Raw genomic sequence first — 17,467 nt, 5'->3', positions numbered from 1 at the left:
GCAGGCTGGTAATGAGAGAGAAAATTCCTGCTCTGCACAGGAGAGAGAAAAATGAAACAGACACATGTTAGAGTGACACAGAGGAGTCATCCATGATGAACTGATTCACCTTCATCTGTCACATCTATGAAAATATGAACGCAGGGATCAGACTATGAGAGATGATTTATCCTCAATCCTTCCCTCCTGAAAATAAGTGGAGGAATCTGGAATGTGAGATTTGATGATTGGCTCTTGTGCCCCCCCTTTACACTACACTGCAAGCTAACGCACGCTAGCACAAGCTAACCGTCGGTGTTTGTCACCTGCCCGTCCAACAGGAAGCAGACCGACTCCACGTCGTCCAGGCTCGTTTGGGAACGAGCTTCATCTCTGTTTTATTTCACCTCACTGTTTTTATATTCTGTCTTCTTTGCCGCTACGTCAAAAAAAACAAACGTTTTTGGACGCTCTGAATTGTGTTTTGTATCCACTCCTAAACTCACCTGCTGCGCTGTCATTGGCTGAAAGAAACCAGCTCCGCCCAGAAACATCCCGAGTCAACCAGAACAAAGCAGAACAGTAAAATCCAGTCAGAGGACAGAGGGTCTTTTTCAAACCGGTCACTACACCCTCTCCCTCCCCACTTCCCCTCCGTTTGCACGTCCTCGTGGAGGGTCCTCCATATTAAGTCCGTCCCAAACCAATTAGTGGGGAGTGGTAGTGGGTTGTAAAACCCTCCACCAGCGAGTCTGCACTGATGCCGACTTTCGGATCACGTGCAACGCCTGTTGTGTCCGGTCGTCATGGAGACAGCAACCTGTGAGTTCAAACACTGCTCCAACTAAGATAGACATTTAATATCATCATACAGACGTTAACAACTTCAAATGTGTTCTGAGGATCAAATATCTGTTTATTTATTGTAAAGTGTTTTATATTTACAGGGACTGTCGCAAAAACAAAAGAATATTAAATCATTTTCGCTCTTAATATTTATTTCTTATTTTTCTACTTTTGATGTCTTTGTGAAATCTCAATTCAACAATAAAAAATAGACTTTGTGCTGCTCTGATGTTCAACGATAGTCTCCTTGTCTTTGTATTAATTTAGGACACCCTGATCTAAAGATTACAATAAATTAACTGAAATTATAAATTATAATAAACAATGTAGGCTCAGTCTAATAGTTTTGTTATAAGTCTACACTAATATAACTAAAGAAGAAGAAGAAGAATCTAGGCAACATAAATATTTTTACTGAAAGCATTCGCTACAAAAAAAAGCCGTTCCTGTAAGATACCGCTGAGTAACCATGGTAACACACAGTTCCTGTGGTGTCTCTGCAGAGACACCACCACACATGTACGGAGGCCCAGAAGGGACGATGGAGTAACATTTTTATCTTTTAGGAAAAAGCTGCTGACTCCATCTTTAATATTTTTAAAGGTTTATTTTGGGGCTTTGCATGCCTTTATAGAGACAGGACAGGGGATAGAGAGAGGAATGACATGCAGTAAAGGAGCCACAGGTCGGATTTGAACCTGGGCCGCCCTCTTGGAAGACTACAGCACCCACTAGGCTACCAGCGCCCCCTATCTTTAATTTTTAACACAGATGTTGCTGCTTAGTTGACGTGTATTATTTGATTTCTTCCATCTGATTTTATGTCTGACTGGGGATTTAACTTCACCGTCCACATGGACGCTAAATAACATGACATGATGAAGACGGGCCTAAACGTCAAACATTCAAAGAAAAGAAAATCATTTGGACTTGTGCAGCGCCGCTCTGCTGCTGTAATCTGTCAGAAATAACAGAAGAAGAAGTTGTTCCTTCACGAACACATCAATTAAAGATCCGCTCTGACTCGTGAGTAACTCATCTCTGTGGCAGCAGCCAATGATCTGCTCTGGTGTTGATAATGTGCAACAAGTTAAGCATGTGTTGCTGTCAGTTGGACCAAGTCAAAGCTTTTCTCTGGAGGTTGAAACCACTGAGCTAGACGACAGAGAAAAATAAACTCTGAGACATAAATCAGCATGATAGATGTATTTCACGTGTATTTCACCCATCTGTGAACATGGAGGAGGCGGGGCTTATGTCCTTGACTGCAGCCAGTCAGCAGGGGGACCTCTAAGTAACTTGGCTTTACTCCTATAGGTTACTGATTCTCTGTCCATTTTAATATACATTCTATCATCCACGGCATGTTCATGTCATTTATCTTCTTTTTGTTGTTTTTTTGTCTTTGCCCTTAAATGGGCATTGTTTATTTTTTAACAAGGATGCAGCACAAATGTCTGAGCTGAAATAAATTAATAAAAGATGACTCGGCATCAGTCACTGCATAAGTCCTCGTCTTTGACATAAGACATATAAATAAAGTCTGACAGCACTTTTTTTTCACCCTCTTTGTTGTCGAGCTGCACGGGGGAGGGGGGGGGGGGGGGGGGGGGTCAGGCAGCTGGGACGTTTCTACTGCAGCTCTTTATTGAGATAAACAGAGCTGTAAATGTAACCAGTGAGGAATGCTCTTACAGAGCCTGCCAACTCTCTGTGTGTGTGTGTGTGTGTGTGTGTGTGTGTGTGTGTGTGTGTGTGTGTGTGTTTGCTATAACAGACTTTGACCAGTTTTGGTCCAGAAGCTGAACATCTCGAAGTACAACTGCTGTTAAAACTTCAAAGGAGACTATCCCTGACAGGGGGGGTGGGGGGTCCTCTATATGACGCTATAATGAGAATATTTGTCTTTCTCTCAATGCTACTTGTAGTTCAACAGAATCTCAATCTGAAGTAAAGAGTGGAGAAGAACAAACTGGACATACATTAGATTAAATTGCAGAAATGAAGCTCTATTGAAGTTCAGTCAGGAAGATTCTAGATTTGCCTTCATGATCGGATCCCTCCCTCTGCTGTCAATCTTGAGCTGTCATTTTCTAGCGCTGTCATTGGATAATCAGCTGTCCCGTCAGCCTATCATCCCACTGCTCCCCTGTCTCTGCTCAGAATTTGCTCACGTTCAGCTTGTATCTCATGAATCTTTCCATTTTAGGTTAGTTATGCAAAAATTGGAGAGATGAAACCGAATGTCATTGTGTTTCTTTCAGTTTGAACTGTCTGTGTAAAGTTTGACCAAAATCCAGTTTGCTTCTCTTTTCCTGGCTGGAGACCTTGTCTACTTTCCTTGGCTCTAAATAACATCATATTTTGCAGATGTTTTGTACAGATGTAGCTGTTATAATCATCCATCAATTCTTCATCAAGTCATCAGCTTCACCTCCACCAGGGTCTGGACTCCATGGGGGAGATTTAACGCTCAGAATAGTCATTCTCCAAACACATCTACACCCCAACAGTCACATGTCCATGTTATCCATTATAATAAATAATTTTCTTTATTCACTTGTCTCTCCTGATTGAACTAAAGATAATTCACAGTTTTCAGAGGTAAACACTGAAAACATGTCTTTAAATCTGTTTAGAAATTCATTCAAGTTGTATAAATCAGCTGTTGTTTCCTCCCTCATATTCATCAACCATGACTCCGTAACCTTTATCTGCAACCGAGCAACTATGAGTCACAGCGGGAGGTTTTGCAGTATGAGGATAGAGGATTGTTTGTATTTATGTGGGAATGGCTCCACCTTGTGGCCATGAACGGAATGACATTTTGGTATTACTCATGATTCTCCAACGCTCTCAGTATTCACAGCCTTTAGTTTGATTTTTACAAACCAAACATTTGACAAACTTCTAAAACATTTTACATTCTTTAAATAAAAAAGGTCCAATCAGTGAGCTGTGTAGAGAGTGAGATGATAAAGGTATCTTACTCTCTGATCATTAAGGAAACATGCTATGTTGAAGTGCTGGCTTCTCTGACAACAATGCAGCAGCCAGTATGTCCTCCTTCTAACTTTAGATTCTGATCCTGAATGCTCTGGATTGTGGACGCCCCTCGGTTTGCCAGATATGAGAGCAGTTATCAGGTCAAACCAACAGGTGTTGCAGCGATGGAGAACTGGTTCAGATAGAAGTGATTCCCTTGAGTGCCGTTTGACACTCAGTGGTCAGTGATGCTGCACTAAGGTGAGCTGTGATTGGCTGAGCAGTGTGTCTGTCATGTGTTCAGTGGGCAGAGTGCACACAGATAAGAGTCAGCCTGCTCAGACTGCGGCTGTATAGTATCGTGCTGTGTGTGTTTTTCTCTGTGTTTGTGTGTTTGCAGCAGGATGGGCTCCAGCAGCTCCAACATGAACCACATCCCAGACGCAGAGGAGCTCATGCAGGAGACCGGCTGTGAGTCCATGTTTCTTTGTCTTTCTGTATAAGTTAGTAAAAGTCAAATGATGAGGGAGGGTGGATCAGAGAAAGCATGACACATTTCTGTAATTTCTTCTAAATTTGATAAACTTGTGACTGTAATGGGGCGGCTGTGGCTCAGTTTGTAGTGTCGGTCGTCTCTCAACTAAAAGGTCGGGGGTTAGATCCCCAGCTCCTGCAGCTACATGTCTGATGTGTCCTTTGGTAAAACACTTAACCCCAAGTTGCAGCGTGTAAATATGTATGAATATGATGAGTTACTTCTGACTGTCATTTTACATAGCAGCCACAGAAATATTCAAGCTCAAGCCCTTTTTAACATGTTGACCAATAAGGATCTACCTGACTGTCTCACACTTTTGCTCATCTTTAATGATCCTGTTGCTGCTCAAACAAATCTGTGAAATGTTCAGAGCTCCCAAACAAGTCGACCTTTAGAAGATGTTGTTGAACAGCTCGATGTGATATAATGTAACATGAAACACAACACCTTGTGTCACTCCAAACTGTTCGTAGGGGAGTGTGTGTGTGTGTGTGTGTGTGTGTGTGTGTGTGTGTGTGTGATAGCAGCACAGTGCGCACCGTTAAACTCATCAGTGTGGTTCATCTGTTTATCTCAGTGTGTGAGTCTGTGTGTGTGTGTCCCTGATACTTACACTGTGGACGTTTCTTAACCACAGACATGTTGAAGCTGAGTCTTGCTGCAGCTGCTGTTGTTTGTCTTCATGTGTGTGTGTGTGTGTGTGTGAGTGTGTGTGTGTGTGTGTGTGTGTGTGTGTGTGTGTGTGTGTGTGTGTGTGAGAGCTCGACAGATCTTTCCTTTAGTTCTGTTAAAATGTTGCATTAAATGTTTGAAGCTTTTAAGACACTTTAAAGCAGCTAAAGGTTTGTCTGAACTCTGTGATGATGTTCACCCCTTAATAAACAATAACATATAAAACCCCTCATATGCAGAGTTTAAAAAGATTAAAGCTGCAGTAAGTTGAAGTTAGCCTCATACTGTCTTGAGATATTTGAGATAGACATGAGCTCCTTGCATAGAGGCGATTTGAGATCCTCTGTAGGGGTGCTTCAGCTTCTCTACATTTCCTCTCAGCACCCCTAAGATGACTGACATGCCGTGTGGTAACATTGTGTTGAATATTAATGCTCACAGCTGCATGAATCTCAGGACAGGTGAGTGGGTCGATGATTTTTAGATCACTCTATCACAGGTAATAAGTAGTGAAACACTACATTTGAAATGCACAGCGACAGACTTGATAAAAAAATTTAAAAAAACGAATGAATATTGAATCAGACGTTCTCTGTGTTTCAGTCTCCTCCGCCCACCTCCTCCGTCTGTACGAGAGGTTTGAGTTTCTGGACAGAGAAAAGAGAGGAGAGCTCAGGTAGGTGCAGATGTGAACAGTTTCTGTGTTTAATATCACTGCAACATGTTTGAGGACGTTTCTACAACACAAACTCAGCAAAGAAAGCACAACACTGCGAAACCCTGAGGAGGTGAGCAGCCTCACCACCCCGCCCACTCGCTCGCTGTGAACGTTCTGTTGAATTCAGACATCGACTCATAACGACCTCATGCAGACTAATAACCAATGAGCTGCTGGAAAAAAGTCTGCGTGAAGTGAAGTGGTGTGCAGATCCAAAAATTAGTTCCTTATGTATCATAAACTGTATAAAACATGGACGTAGTGTCAGTGATGTCACTGTTTGGTTTTCCAAAGGGCTGTTTCGAAGTCCATCAGTGGCGGTCGCCATGTTGGAAATGTTATCTCCATCAGTTACAAAAACAACTGAATAATTACAGGAACTAGAAAACGAGCTTCCTTCAGTAAGTCTTGTTGTTGTCTGTCTGTGTTTCAGCCCTGACGACTTTGAAGCTGTGGGACGGTTGGCCTTAAACCCCATCGGAGGCCGAATCATCGGAGCCTTTTTCTCTCAGGGGTGACCAACGTGCTCATATTTCACTTTATTGTCAGTCATTGTGTTTCACAAGATTTGATCACAACAGATTTTCAGACATTCAGAGAGTTTCAGATGTTTGAGATTTTTCTGTGGCTTTTGATCGTTCGTTATGGAGAGCAGTTCTTCATTTCTTTCATATTTCTGTTCCTGAGTCGTGACGCTGTGTGATCGAGGAATAAGAAACAGGGAAACATTTAATCCTTCACATCATCACAAACTGTAACCTGACAGGAGGCGTGTTGGAGTCTGTCATGTGTTTGTTTGACATTTTAATCAGGAAGCATGTTCCTCTTCCTCTCTCCCTTTCCAGACAGGAAACGGTGGACTTTGCATCTTTTGTTCGGATTCTGGCTCATTTCCGCCCCGCAGACACTAACCGGAGAGACGGAGCGCCCCAGGACCCGGCCAACAGCCAAACAAGGAAACTCAAATGTTGGTCCAGTTGATTTGTTTTGCTTTTAAACACTATTTGTTCCCACTGAAACATTATTAATGAGACTTCCTCTTATCCTCTTAAGTATTTAAGATCTGTGTGTCTGTGTGTGTTCAGTCGCCTTCCAGTTGTACGATCAGGATGGAGACGGAATGATTTCCAGAGTGGAGCTTCTGCAGGTCTGTAGCTGCTCAACTCATCAGTGTATGTTTGTGCACAGCACTCCATATGAATACAATAGTTTGTGCAGAAACAAAGTCTAAATAACACCAAATTAAACCTCTAACAGAAGCTGACTTTTGAACAGAACGCTGATAAGCCGAACGGTCCCTTTCTTTTTTAGCCTAGAAACGGGTTACAAGGATTTCCATTTCCTTTCCTCTGTCCGTCTATATGATTGGTTATTCTCAAAAATGTTAAGGGCAGTGCTAAGTATTGTTTCCCCAAAGGCATTCAAAATAATGATTATGTTCTGGAAGATTTCAAGAAGTCTGAGAATAAAAGCCAAACCCTGAGTACATTACTGTTTTGGTTGTTGCGCCGTGGTTGGCTCCTGGACCGTGGGGCTGAAATCAGCGTTAATTTATGTCAAAACCAAGCGGCTTCTGGGAATTTTCATTAAATTACCAAAACATACATGAACTAAAAAGACCCAAACATGAAGAAAATTATTGAAGAATCAGATTATCATTTCTGCCAATTCTGTGACTATAAACAAGCAGGTAAAATAGAAAATGAGTAGGCTAAGGATACACAACATATAGTCTGTATAGTTGAGGGGAAAAAAACACCAAAGGAAATGTACTTGATTTCTGATTGGTCGATTACTGCGACAGGTGCTGCGGGCGATGATGGGGATTCAGGTGACGGAGGAGCAGCTGCAGAGCATCGCTGAGCGAGCGATTCAAGAGGCCGACCTGGACAGAGATGACGCCATCTCCTTCGACGAGTTCAAAAAGGTGAGAGGGGTCGACTGAAACAGGGCTGGCATTTAAAAAACAGGGAGCAACATATAACTCTGACACCTAGTGTTTAAAATGGGTACTGCAGTCCAAATTCAAATTCAAACTGAAATGATGTTTTTTTTACGTTTATTTCAGTCGCTGGAGAAAGTGAACATCGACCACAAGATGAGTATCCGCTTCCTGAGATGAAGACACAACCTGCTGAGACTTTTGGATTTTGCATTTTCATAGGTTGGAAATAAGAGGTCAAAAATCCTCTCTTCCAAAAGTCTGCAGAGGACAAAGACAGAGTCACAGAGATAACAACAAAATGTGAAGGGAGAAGAGATCAGGTTTGTCATGATCATTTGAACCCTGAAAGTGAAGCTCTGTTGGAGCAAACATAAAAGTCCATACTTTCCTTTTTAGAAAGTGAATAGGGACTTGCTTTCAATAGGGGGCAGTATGTGCTGAAGGAAAGAGAACAAGTGTGTTTAAGAGCAGGATCAGAGTGTGAGATAATGACAGCTTGAAGTTGGAAAATTACATTTAAAGTTGAACTCGCTTGTTATTAAATTTGAATGTAAAGATGTTTACAAGAAGGAATGTTTTGGAGATATGTAACTGTGCTTTCTGGATAATCTGGAAGCATATTTGAAAATATTGTAACATGATTTGAAATAAATAAAGATTTTGATTTCATTTTTATAAACTATCAAGGTAACATCTGCATCTCTTTTTTCTTTTTCTCTACCGGTATATTTTAATATTTTGATAAACTAAGAACAGTCTCTGTTTGGTGATTTCTAAGATGAGAAGATGATTTAAACCACTTGAACACTATTAGACTTCACCTTCACAGATGTGAAAGGGACATAACCACAGAAATCAACCTTTAAAGAGACAAACACAAACACAGGCTGTGATTGCTGTAAGGTTACCCCTGATTAAAGTCCATCCACTTGAATCCCAATTTTAAAACTCTATGATTACATGATACAATTTAAAAGTAATGTACGTCTCCTTTAACGCCTAGTGCTGTAGTACTTTAAATCGATCTTGGTTTTAAGACCGGTCTTGATACCACTTTTTGAAGGTCTTGGTCTCATCTCAGAATCTAAAGCATTTTCAAATCTGTTGATTTTGAGGTTATGTCTTAATTCACAGGGATGTCGACATGATTTTAGAAAAACAGACGCATTAAGTCAAAGAAATAAAACTCTTCTGTTTAACCTTAGTGATGTTGTATTTACCTTCTGAGACCACCAGGGGGAGCCAGTGTTGAATTTTCCTCTCTTTCACTGACGGTTAGTGGTGTTAAACATCTGGAGAAAATCCCTGTCATACTGAATTAACTTTACACTTCATCCTAATGCCGTTAGATGATTAAACAAATCCCTGCTGGATCCACACCAGTCTCTTATGGTGGGACTGGTTTCTGTCCCTGCTCTTTGTTTTCTTCTCTTTGTTCTCGTTGCTGCTCTTTGATGGTTGAAAATGAAATTAGTTCACCCACCATCTCTGGCTTAAGATCAGCTAAATATCTTCACCAAAATCTGCACAAAATATGCAACCATTCAGAATATCTTTAAATAAAACATTGTTTCCAGATGAAATACTGATTTTCTATTAATCTAATTTACTTGCAGGTTTCGAATCCAGCCCGTCTCTCACTCACAGAAAACCAATAATAACCAATAATAATCAATAATAACCAATAATTGAAAAAATCAGTTTAAAAAAAACAGAACACAAATGAAGACTCTGCAGGCGACAAATGTACCTTTTACACACTTTATGCATATTTAATTATTGTCCCGATGAAAGCATTGGGTCTTGTGATAAAATCAAACAGAATTGAAGACAACAAACGTTTAAAATGATCGTCAGGCGGAGCTGAGAGACGTTCAGGTCGTCTCCTCTCTACGCTTTCTTTTTAGGCATGGAGGCGCAGAGCAGCCAGTACAGAGAGTAGCACGTCCCTGTGGAGACAAACACGCCATGAACACATGAAGGCCACATCACTCATTTACTTTGCTATCCATCTGTCCATCATCTTTACTGGGTTTTACTGTTCGGGGTCGCGGGGGAGGCTGGAGTCGATCCCAGCTGTCACCATGTTCCTCTAACTCTAACATGTGTCCCTAGTCCGTCTACAAACCCCCCAATGATGAGAAAAGTCCATCCTCTCCATCTTCTGCCTGCTCCACTTTTCAGAAAATGTGTGCTCTAACAGGCCGTTTGGAGATGTTCCCTTCATGACATCACAAAGGGTAGTAGCCCCTCCCCCAGGTGGGTGACACTCCCTCAGCTAGGTGTGTGTTCTGCCCTCTGAGTCTACCTTCTCACCGTAAACAATAGGACATGGAGCGAGAAAGCACCGAGTACACCCAAGCCCTTCCAGAGAGGGGGCGTGGTCAGACACAGCTCATTTACATATTTAAAGGTACAGACACAGAAACAGCCTGTTCTGAGCAGGGCTGAAATAGAGGGGTTTATAGACATGATCAAATACAGGATCAGAGTGGATTTAGAACAAGAAACTTCACACACATGTTTTGAGGAACTCTGAGACTTATTTACACTGAAGAAGAGGAGGAGGATATGTGACCTTTAAACACAGTATGACTGGAAGTTTATGTTTCATTCTCAGAGAAGTTAAATCAATCCAGCTGTTTGAAGTAGGAATGTGTGAACAGCCAGGAAGTTTGAAGAAAGCTGTTATTTACAGCGAGAAACGATTCATCTGGTTCGAGTTTAATGTCAGTGAGGGTTTCCAGAAAGTGACAGCTCTTACGCTTGTTTACCATCAATTTCTTTTAGGTATCTGACGTTACAAATTCAATGAATTATTTACAATTAATGAATTGTAATTAATCTCCTCTTAACAAAACCATGATTAGTCCCTCTTCCTGTTACCTGTTAAAGTCAGCGTCATGGTCGCCCAGTACAGCAGCATGTCGCCCGTTCCTCCCTTGATGTGCACTGGCAACCCGTTGTCCGCCTGTAACCATGGAAACACACCATGAAAATCACTGCAATTTAAATTTTTAAGAATCAAACTGACTAGATTAGATGCAACAGCTTCAGTCAACTCACACATCATCACTATAATGACCCTCTCACCGTCCATACCTCAAGAAGGACACAAACATTAACCTAGAAATTAAAAACTCTTTGAGATGCAGCAATGTAACGTAGTCTAACCAACCGGAGAAGCAAATGTTTTTGAACCAGCCTGCAACTGCTTTCAGACTTTAAGCACAGGACTTCTTATTTCTCGATGAGTATATTTGTATTTTAAAGAGCTCAGATCAGTGTAGACACAATAATAAACTAACTAATCAAAGAAGCAGCGAACAAGAAGCCCAATGTTTCCCTGAGTTTGGTGGATCTCAGGAGAGCGATGTAACAGCTGTTTCTGATAAATTCATTGTCATAAATTCATCCTCCTCTCCCTCTGATAATTTCACACACTGACAGTAACAAACATCCAGTCCAGTGTTTGTTCCCTGCTGTTGTGTTACCTGGAAGATTTTCTGTGCCTCGGGGACTTTGTTCCTCAGCTGTCTGGCAGAGCTGCTGAAGGCCCGACTGGCCAGAATGGGAACTCTCTGGAAAAACAAACATATGTAAAAAGTTTGCATATTTAGAGTCTCGCTGAACAAAAACTTGAAGTGCAGCTGGAGGCGGAGGAGAGCACAATGATTTCAAATTTATCACCTCATTGTCATCTCTTCATAAAAAAACCTTACTCATCCCTTTTTGATGCTTCATAAAAACAAATCCTCAAAAATACAATCCACACAAAAGAGCTTTTTAGGAGTGTAACACAAAGTTATTTAAAGGAGTCACAATACCAGATTATTAAACGTCTATGAGATCTTAGTTTAAAAAAACACAATATTGATACCTGATTCTGTATCTTATTTTTTTAAATTACCAAAAACATGCATGCAAACTCCTGCTCAGTCTAAAATACCTTGTGTTTGTGCAATTTAAAGAGTGTGCAGCCCTGCTCTCTCTCTCTCTCCTTGATTCTCCCTCCTCCTCTACCTGATGCACACCTGAGTGCAATCTGTGCTCAGGGAGGAGGAGAGGTATTTAGAGGAGTCAGGTAGGAAAGACTGGAGCGCACACACCCTGGGCAGCGACGTGGTGAGGAGGTTTTTTTCTTTCTTATTTTTACAAAAAAAATTCCCACGCATGTCAAGATTGCTGGGCCCGGATCCGAGTATGCTTCACCCGCTTGATTCATTTGATCAGTGTGAACACAAATGTACCATACTCTGGTAATGTGTACGGTCAGAGATGTGACCCATTGGATCCAGGCAGCACAGCCCCGTTTCATCCTCTGAGATGCACGATGGATGTGAAAGTAGGAAGACGGTCATATCCTTTTAAAAAGCACTGAGGGAGGAAAATATGGAAGCCCATTTCCGCCAGTTAAAAAAATAAAAATGAAAATTTGGCTTTGTTGAAATCTTTCTTTTACCATAAAAAAGTCGAAATTATGAGATAATAAAGTCAGTCTCAACAAAGCCAAGTTTTCATTTTTAGTTTTTTAAAGAGTCCATGTTCTGCCCTTTTTGGGGTTCATATATTTAATCTATGTTCCTACTTTTGTACGTTCACAATAGCTAAAGTTTGAAAAAAGTTTCTGTTTTCATGAACTGCTCCTCCTTGCTCCCTCTCCGCTCTGAGTCTGTCAGCTACACTCTGTTGAGCCCACACTGTTAGACCCCACGTGGGCCAAGTCTGCTCTGATTGGTCTGCCGATCCGCTCTGTCATTATTGGTCAGTTGCTCAGCACGCTTCTCGGAAATTGCAACATGAGCTGCAGGGCTCGCCACAACGAGCCAATGGGCTGAGATCAGTGATCTCACACTGACAATGACGTCACACTGACACATTTTTATCGAGGGGGGCTAGAACCGAGCGCTACATGCAGCTAATGCTACAGCTGTAGCTGTAGTCTCACTGGTGGCTCTGGTTTGTAATGTTTATTCATTTTTGTCTGAGACTCTTTCTCTGTTCCTCTTCTTCATGTCATCTTCAGGTCGAGTTAGACTGATGTCATCTCTGCAGTGATTTATTAAAAATACTCTTAACACGTCTTAATCCATGACTTTGGGGTTAAAGCGAGTTTAACGCGGTTTGCATCATTCTTTTTTAAGAGTTCAAATCCTGACTGCATTATGGGAAATTGCCACATTTGTTAAACAAGAGACAGAGCTCAAAGTTTCTTTTGTAGTGTTTACTTGATGGGGACAGGTATTTACATGGACAAACTGAAACCAACCATCCAGTGCAAGTATCATTTGGTTTATAGCGTCTGCTAATTTGCAACACTCGTCCCTTGAAGGACTCTTATGTAAATAAGAGGACAGTGAAACATGAGTGGACGTCTGAAGCCGGGCTACCGCTGATTTGAAGAGCTGTACAACACAAACATCTGCAGCTCTGTGAGGAAGCACAGAGACAGTGAGAGTCATATCCAACATCCTCTGAAAATAACTCTGAGTCATGACTGTCTACAATGGGTGTAACACCCGAGTCCCACTGTCTGTGATGTTTTCAGAGTTTTCAGAGTCCTATCTTCACTTTGTTTACATCGCCAGGACGGCCGGCTGACTCCTCCCCTCGTGTATAAAAGTTGTTTAATTGAGGGACTAGAGAAAAGAAGAATAACATACTGTACTCACTGCTTAACTGTGTTTCTAGATCACGCTCATTTCAGGTAAATTTACATGCAGTGTGAAGATACCAGCATAATAAAGATCGCTAGCATTAGCATGCTAACACAACAATGCAGCGCCAGTTGTTTTGGTTTCATGCTGGTGCTCAAGGGGCGACATCTGCTGGACAAAAAAATTGCATGTAAAGCCTTTAAGCATGCTACATCTTGCTCATTAGCACTTACAGCAACAACATCCAGCTTAAAAAACAGTTTGGAAGTTGATCTAATAGTACAATAATGTTCAACAGGTAAAATGTCGTCGTTACAAAATTCAACAGAGAGCCCCGGCCTGGTCCTCAGCGTTCCCTGATATGAATACGGGGTCAGTACTGAATTTATCAAGTTCTTTTGCTCTGGATTAGAAACATTTGATACCGCTAGCTGCTGCTATGGTTCCCATAGTCTCTTCTTAGCTTCATCCATCACCGTCCTCTTCCTCTCAGCCTCAGCCGTCGTCTCAAACAGCACAGAGATGAGCTAACAGGCTGCAGCTGGATGAATTAATGCCGTAAAGCTGAACACTCAGCGTTACATAGTGCTGAAAACAGGCGACCGGGGCGCTCTGTGGACACGAGAGAGACGCCATTCTCTTTGTTGGAAGTTATTGTTCTATTGATCGACTTTGAAACAACTGTTTTAAGGCGGAAAAGTAACAGATTGTTTCTTTAAAGGAAGAATGTGCGACATGTTCCACATAAATATATCAGAAATCCAGTCCATCCTGTGTAAATGTGTCTCTGAGTCCTGACTGTCTACAATGAGGGAGAAGCTCGAGTCCCGCTGGCTGTGTTGTTGTCAGAGCCGTGTTTACATGGACGGGACGGCCGGCTCCTCCCCTTGTGTATAAAAGCTGTTTTAGTCAAGAACTAGAGAGAAGAAGAAGAACATACTCACTGATTATTTGGATGTTAGTAAGAGTTTTTAGATCACGCTCATTCTGTGTCAGTTTACATGAAATGTGAAGCTACCAGCTAACTAAAGAGCGCTAACATTAGCATGCTAACACAACAATGTGAAGCTACGAGCTAACTAAAGAGCGCTAACATTAGCATGCTAACACAACAATGTGAAGCTACGAGCTAACTAAAGAGCGCTAACATTAGCATGCTAACACAACAATGCAGGACACAGGTGATCGCAGCTCGAGACAAGGACAATTTTGTCCGCCGCTTGCGCTCGACTCCTTTGTGTAAACGCAACAGGAGAGGGGTTGGAGGTGTGTCTCTGGAGGAGAGCGGAGGCTTCAGGATGGAGGAGGCGTGGCCAAACAGAAGTTTGTTTTGGTTTCATGCTGGTGCTCAAGGGCGACATCTACTGGATCAAAAAGTCACACATTCTTACTTTAAGCTGAGTTGAAACTTTATCATGTAAAGCTCAAGGTTACTAACAAATGAAGAAGCAGCCTCTACTTCATACTATACTGTGTTAGTCAGTGAGTCTGGTGTCTGTAAAGAGAGGGATGTAACAGCTGTTTGTGGTCCTTTATGTCTGCCTTTATGTTGTCAGACACTTAGAACAACAATATGAGCCTGTCACAGACAAAAACAACAACTTTTAGAGGACTGATCGGGTGCATCCCCCCCCCAAAATACTACCTAGCCTGCTTCAAGGATTCAACCTGAAGCAGGAGAATTTCCAACACTTTTGCTCGCTACATGTATCAAACAAACTGAGGCCTTGATTGAATGATACTGGTATCACCCTTTCAGAGTGGTTTAATCCGCCTGTTGTTGCCTGTGAGTGTTTGTTCTCTTTTCATAAGGAAGTGAGAGCGACTTTATGTCTTTGACGGTTTCACTCCAGACAATTACCTCCAGCTGCAGAGAAGAAGGAACTTATCTGTCTTCTGTAAGTGTTTTTTTTTTTTTTTATAGAGATGAAACCCGTCAGCTGTCATTTCCTGCCCTGACCCGGACCCCCCCTCCATGCAGCAGCTGCCTGTCCCTTTAAGAACGCATGCGTGACTTCTAACTGTCCGTCAAGGTCACATCAGGCTGCTGCAGGCCCGACAGACACGCCTGACGTCCAATCCCGGCCTCTGAACCTGACACTTTAACCAATCAGGAGGCCAGAGGAGGGGGGGAAAGAGCCTCCATGTTATGTGTGTTTTGAGTTTACAGAGAGCCAGCTCGCCTGCTGTGTGGCGTCTGTTTGCAGTCAGGTGGTCTTGGATCTTATCCTCCTACATTTGATCCGTTACACATGTTGCTCCTCTCGTATCCATTGTTACAAACATTAAAACAGAGACTCAGTTTATTGCATTTCCTGCTTTGCTCTAGCTCTTAAAAAGAAAAACCACACACAACAGGATTCAATAGGATTCATCTGTTCTCTGGTGCCACAGTAAACAAGGTTTCCTGAACGCATCGTTGGCTTAAAATCAGAGATTTACTTGAATACTTTGTCGGACTTCAAGCTGTTTTAAAGATTGAATATAGACTATTAATAATGGTAATCAATCTCTCCGTTTATTTAAACAGTTACAGCCAAAGGGGGGGGGGGGGGCGCGTAATGGGAGACAACAATTGGGTGATCAGCTGGGGGGAGTGTTAGATGAGGCTGAATGCTTTGGTGAGCAGGTGGTGTTTGAGGAGGTTTTTAAAAAAATAGGCATTGGGCATTGTCAACATGTTGTTAACGCGTCAAATTTTAAAGTTTGCGCTGACAACGTGTAAACAGCGCGTTGTCAACATGTTGTTTGACATGTTAAAAGTCATGTTTTTTTAAATGTTTGGCCTTCCATACAGCGTTGTGTCATGACGTAACTTTGTTTTTTGTATCGTCCCGTATCTTATCATATCAAAAAATTACAGTATCATATCGTTTTGCGTCCTTTTGTAACACATCAAATCTTATCGTATCATGATTTCTTATGATTGGTCATTTGTTTTGCCATAGGTGGAACTTATATTGAAATCCACCTGTCAGGCTGTGTTGCAACAGGCAGCTCTCATAGTTTTCAGTGTGACTGTCGAGGTAAAAATTTTAATATTTATGTTTATTATTTTTAAAAAGTTCTTGAAGAATTAAGCTTAGAAGATGTACATGTTGTCATTATCTTGTGCTACTTAAAAGTACAAGTGATTACTGCAGACAGAAGGGGTCGATGAATGCTCTTTATTATTAATGTTTGTGCACACAAAATTCAGGCCACTCCAGTCCAAAAAGTCTGGACACGCCCCTGGCTGGATATTGGACCCTTTGACCCTCCAGTTAAGAGACAACCGACTCTACCACTGAGCTCTGAAGTTGTCAAAATGACATTTGCACAAATAACCTTAAATAAAGTAGTTTACAGACTGAATGGAAAGTTTCATTTAAAGATCTGTCGATGAAAAGGTTTACACTGCTGACAGAATTATGCTAACATGTTAGCCTAACAAAGGTCGGGGTGTCCAGGAAATAAATGTACGTCTTTGCTTACTCCCTATAAGTGACCAAAATAAATAAGTGTATACGTGTGTGTGTGTGTGTGTGTGTGTGTGTGTGTGTGTGTGTGTACGTGCAGAGTTGCATTGTCTCACTAATGTCAGGTAAATCAGGGAGATAAGGTGAGAACAGAGGGAGAGTTTAACCAAGCTGCAGGTCATGTGAGGTGAGTCAGTCGGTAAATATAGATCAGATCTTTACCTCACATGACACACACACACACACACACACACACACACACACACACACACATTGAGACCCACACACACCGACATGAGCAGAATACACTCAGTTTCTTCTTCAGCTTCAGTCACACACACTTTTATAAACGCCTGTCCTACATGGTACAAAGGTCAGGCTTCGCTCTCCTTCTGCACAAACACAAAGTTTAATCTGGATTTGATCCGCCTGATTGAAATCTTTTCTACCTGGAGAGTTTCCAGAAGCTTCAGAGACGCAAAACAGAGCAAGAAAAAAACAGCACAGAAGAAAAGAGAGAGAAATAAAAGAGTTGTAGTTACCAGGAGGTGATTCATGTCTGTGTCGAGCTGCACTCTGTCGCTTTACCCTGGCAAGGACACACACACACACACACACACACACACACACACACACACACACACACACACACACACACACACACACACA

The 17,467-nt window shown here is 41.8% G+C and overlaps 2 protein-coding genes and 1 long non-coding RNA gene across 3 annotated transcripts in view; 2 read left to right on the top strand and 1 right to left on the bottom strand.

Moving 5' to 3' along the window:
- LOC136180505 (uncharacterized) overlaps positions 1–10,229 on the top strand; it is a 259,135-nt gene extending 248,906 nt beyond the window's left edge. The window contains exon 2 of the long non-coding RNA XR_010667138.1: positions 10,097–10,229. This is a non-coding gene — a long non-coding RNA (uncharacterized lncRNA). The remainder of the gene's footprint in view (positions 1–10,096) is intronic.
- Positions 4,124–8,365, top strand: chp2 (calcineurin-like EF-hand protein 2). The gene is made up of 7 exons (XM_020657566.3): positions 4,124–4,281; positions 5,624–5,696; positions 6,172–6,252; positions 6,584–6,705; positions 6,824–6,885; positions 7,543–7,665; positions 7,807–8,365. The coding sequence occupies exons 1-7, from the start codon at positions 4,215–4,217 to the stop codon at positions 7,858–7,860; spliced, it is 582 nt and encodes a 193-aa protein (XP_020513222.1). The 5' UTR covers positions 4,124–4,214; the 3' UTR covers positions 7,861–8,365.
- cox7a1 (cytochrome c oxidase subunit 7A1) lies at positions 9,431–17,446 on the bottom strand. Its single transcript, XM_020657565.2, has 4 exons — positions 17,341–17,446; positions 11,178–11,264; positions 10,570–10,654; positions 9,431–9,632 (listed from the first exon to the last, which is right to left on the bottom strand). The coding sequence occupies exons 1-4, from the start codon at positions 17,353–17,355 to the stop codon at positions 9,574–9,576; spliced, it is 246 nt and encodes an 81-aa protein (XP_020513221.1). The 5' UTR covers positions 17,356–17,446; the 3' UTR covers positions 9,431–9,573.
- Between the last annotated feature and the right edge of the window lie 21 nt (positions 17,447–17,467).

The sequence above is a fragment of the Labrus bergylta genome, chromosome 11, assembly GCF_963930695.1.
Source record: "Labrus bergylta chromosome 11, fLabBer1.1, whole genome shotgun sequence".
NCBI classification, from domain to species: Eukaryota; Metazoa; Chordata; class Actinopteri; order Labriformes; family Labridae; genus Labrus; species Labrus bergylta.
Note: the sequence above shows the minus strand (reverse complement) of the source record. Positions and strands in the feature narration are given on the sequence as shown.